This window comes from Limulus polyphemus, unplaced genomic scaffold (assembly GCF_000517525.1).
Source record: "Limulus polyphemus unplaced genomic scaffold, Limulus_polyphemus-2.1.2 Scaffold2927, whole genome shotgun sequence".
NCBI classification, from domain to species: domain Eukaryota; kingdom Metazoa; phylum Arthropoda; class Merostomata; order Xiphosura; family Limulidae; genus Limulus; species Limulus polyphemus.
The window spans coordinates 18562-22827 of record NW_013668537.1 but is presented as its reverse complement, the minus strand read 5'-3'; the positions used below and the strand labels follow the sequence as shown (position 1 = coordinate 22827).

Genomic DNA, 4266 nt, shown 5'->3' with positions numbered 1-4266 from the left:
TAAGAAAGGACTTGTGTCACTAAAGTTTCGTCGGAACGAATTCACGGAAAATTAAGTGACGACTGGAGGCGTAACAATACTTTAAAAATTATAGCACATTAAGCTTTAACCAGCTTGCAAGTTTTTATTGTAACAGTAATTTATTAAATTCATTTGTGCATTTTAATGTAGAAACTATAGCTTTTTTGTGAATATTTCATAGAATGATATGTTGAATAATTTTCCCGCATATTTGAGCATGAGCAACTGAAGATGAACTATTTTCAAAGAGAAATAACAAACGATCATGTTCAATGATTGTCGGACGTTTTTTGATAAAGTGATGGGCGAATTTCGAAAAGATGTAGTTCACGGAATACAGAAAACTGCCATTTTATTTATCAGTACTTACCAATAGATGGTGCTTTCGTAATAAACTCTTCATAATTGTTTTCACTACAGTTGAGAAATGAAACATGTAAGCCTTTGGCCGATGATGTAACGTCACTTGGTCGTAACTCAACCAACAACGATTTATACCGATAATACATTATGATAGATACTTATATGTGGTGTTAGAAAAAATATTTTTTAACCTAAACACGGGTTTGTCTTCAATTACTGTTTCTAAAATGAATTCAATTGATACTTGGAGAATAGGCCTACACCACATTAACCCGGAAAATGGATGAAACAGCATATTGGCATACAAATAATAACATGAGCGCAACGCCTAGAAATAGTTATTGTTTTGTGACGTGCACCTATGTTATTCCACAAGCTATCTCAAATCATCAGTCAATTTAAGTTGTGAATGTTTCTCGTAGCACTGGCTCTCGCTTCTAAGTTTACATATTAAAATATTTAATTTACACACGTTTTAAACAAAAGTTTTAACTTTCGAAGAATGAATAGACATATAATACGTTTAATCACATCTTCAACATTTACAGCAGAATTAATAAATATTTATTTCTGAAAATTAATCTATTCAAGAATTTTTGACACAATGAAAGAGCTTCTAACCTTACATCTGAGTATCTGAAGAAAATTATCTATCATTTTTTCAGTTGATTTAAAAATTGATCTGAAACCTTGTAACGATATTAAAATCTATATTTCAGCAAGTTAGCAACTGCACTTTGACCTCCACTTTCTTATGAAAATCTAAAAGATTGTGCCTTGTAAGGCTCATTGGGGTAGTACTAGCACAGTAGAGTACTTCTGAGAATATATGTTTATTAAAACCTTTACGTTTTTTAAATGTTGTTGTTTTTTTCCCTTCAGATTTTACATAAACTTGCAATGTGACAACAGTGATGAAGCTGATATCATGCTTCATTACAATCCTCGCTGGGACGATCCTGAGGGAGAAGTGGTTGTACAGAACTCCAGAGACGAAGGATCCTGGGGCGAGGAGGTTCGAACCATCGAGAAGTTTCCTTTTTTCCGCAATAGTCATTTTGACATCCAAATTTTCTGCCAGGACGACAAGTATCGTATAGCTGTAAATGGAGTATCCCAAGTTGATTTTCCACACCGTCTCGGGCTGTCTCGTGTGGACCACATTTTGGTGAATGGCGACGTTTTCATTCATCGTATACTAGTGCTATAAAAATACTATGATGCCCATTGGAACTACAGCCATCTTTTAACCATTTTTATTGATACTGTGGCTTCCAAATTTGAAGTACTAAGCAAACCATCAAATATAATTTTCCTTCAAACTGGTTTTTTTCTTTCTCTGTGTAACATTTCTTGTTTCTTTGTTGTTTTACAGGTACCCACGACTTATCGATACTTCCAAAATACAGCTTCAAATTGGTGAACTAAAAACTGCTTTAAATTTACCCACTTGAAGTTGGCTGTATTTCAAAAGTGTGTGTAACATGTTCATTAAAATGTCTTTTAATTAATAATTTTCGATAACTTTACGAAAATGTTTCTAAGATGGCCCTAGTCTTTGTGGGATATATATTCCCTCTACGGACACTGGTTTCAGTCTGCAACAGTATTTAATCACTAATTTGCCATGCGGGAACTTGCTTGAATTTGTGATTAATTTATCAATATTTAAAAAATAATAGTGTTTATTGTCAATGTAATTCAAATTGTAAAACATTATATTCCGATCTATCATATTGTTACCAGAGTCACGTGACTTCCGCTGTCGTAGCACTATATTTAGAATGGCTTATGCTGTTAGAGGTTGAAGGGCACCTTTGATTTTATTTATTTGTGTGTGAGAGGTTAAAGATATAAGCATTTTACAATTTAGCTTAACGTTTCCAATACCTAAGTCTCTTTAAATAGAATAATTACTTTATCTCTACTAAATATAATCCTAATTAATTGCAGTCCATTGAAACATAAGAGTTAAGTTTCTGTGTGACTTGTAGATTTTTAAACTTATGCTAATCTGTACATAGAAATGGTTAATAAAGTTTTGCTTCTCGGGTCAACTTTCGATTATTGAAATAAGTGTTGCGTCTCTGTTCGTTTCTTAATTTTCCGTAAAAATTATTTCCGAAGAAACTTTAGCAATACAAGTCCTTTCTTAATTAAAACTAGTTTATTCTTTCTCAATACAACTTGCAATACAAGTCCTTTCTTAATTAAAACTAGTTTATTCTTTCTCAATACAACTTGCAATACACTTAATTTCCACAGTCACGCTATAAATTAAACAAACGCTATATTTCATAACGAACGAACGAATTACTGGCTTGACTCAACTGTCGTCTCTATCACCGTTTGCAATTCAATTACATTCCACTGTTGCCGTAACTTCTTGGTGGTCTTATATACATGAATACCGCACTTCTAGTAAACACTCGAGCCTTCACGAACCTTCGAGATTATGACGTGTTGCTAGCGTCACGTGACCTCCGCTGTCGTAACATAAGTTTAACATGAGCCTAGACTTGCCAACACTCCCGATACGCGGGGAGTCTCCCGGCTCTTGAAGTGCTTGATAACTTTCCCAGTCTCTCAAAAAAAATTAATAAATAAAAACAGAACAAAACTTATTCAGATATTTGCTGCTTGCAAATAATAAACACTTTAATGTTACTCGACGAACATCCAGCTCGCGTTACCGTATCGAATTACCCACGCACGAGCTGCTGCAAGCATACAACTTGAAGAATTTGTATTATTATTACTGTTTTTCATTATTTTACGTAATCTAGCCTAATAAGTTTCTGCTTTTTAGATTTTAGTTGCTTTTATAACAATACATAAATAATATACAATAAAAACAAGATATATAGTACTTACCTGGGTCCCATTTTTACTGTCGACAAAATTTAAGCCCACTTTTTAATACTAATGGTACTATCACACTAAATATTTTGTTATTTAATTAAGTAATGCATCTAAGAACACAGAACAATAACAGCACAAAGCAAACAATGTCCTATAACTATTATAATTTTTCCGGCTTTCTAACTATGCGATCAGAGCCTTTAAAAATTCAGCTAAGCATATCGATGATATTCGCGCGAGACAAATTTTCTCTGAACAAATAAAGTAATATATCAAGTCATTTGATAGATTAAAACGTTAGCTTTCTATTGGTTGTAAATAATATAATGCAAAACGTCAGAGAAAACTATTGGCAATTAGCAAAGGAAAGGATGTGACATGTGGGTGTGGCATTTAAATCCCGGAATTGTACTATAAAATGTTGGCAAATCTACATAAACCATCAATGAGATGCTCTGGATATTTTTGCAGTTATCATTACGAATTATTTTTCTTTGAATAAAACACTTAAAAATACCTAGAGGAAGTTTATTCTTGTTTATTAAACATTTTTAAAATGTTGTTAATTAACTGTCAAACTGGTTTAAGCTAATCTTCCCTTCTTAGCCACATGAGTAGTTAATCTCGTTACCAGCGTTTATTATAAAAACGTCACACTTACTAGTACTAAAAATATAGTTCTCAGAAAGAAATTCAATACTATTGAAAACTAACTTATTCACCACTATTAATAAGTTAAAACACATCAACAACATAATATTACCAAAATAAAGCAGGCCACAATGGCACAGCGGTAAGTCTAAAGGCTCCTAACCCTAAAAATCGGGATTCGTTTCTCGCGGTGAGCACTTCACTCTAAACCCATGGTTCAGCTATGTGCTTAATAACACAAAATAAAACGTCTTTTTATTGTAAATCAAAGTTTAATTTAGACGAATTTCCCTATGAACACAGATTTTTTTTTTTACTGTAAAGTGATCCTAGTTTTGGAGGACGGTTGTTAAGGCATACTCGATTTTT

At 32.9% G+C, this 4266-nt stretch overlaps 1 protein-coding gene across 2 annotated transcripts in view; it reads left to right on the top strand.

Moving 5' to 3' along the window:
* Positions 1-2457, top strand: part of LOC106468236 (galectin-6-like) — a 51913-nt gene extending 49456 nt beyond the window's left edge. For both annotated transcript variants that reach the window (XM_013928653.2, XM_013928654.2), the window contains exon 9: positions 1267-2457. In XM_013928653.2, the coding sequence (XP_013784107.1) occupies positions 1267-1594 (328 nt within the window). In that variant the 3' untranslated portion in view covers positions 1595-2457. The remainder of the gene's footprint in view (positions 1-1266) is intronic.
* The last annotated feature ends 1809 nt before the right edge of the window (positions 2458-4266 follow it).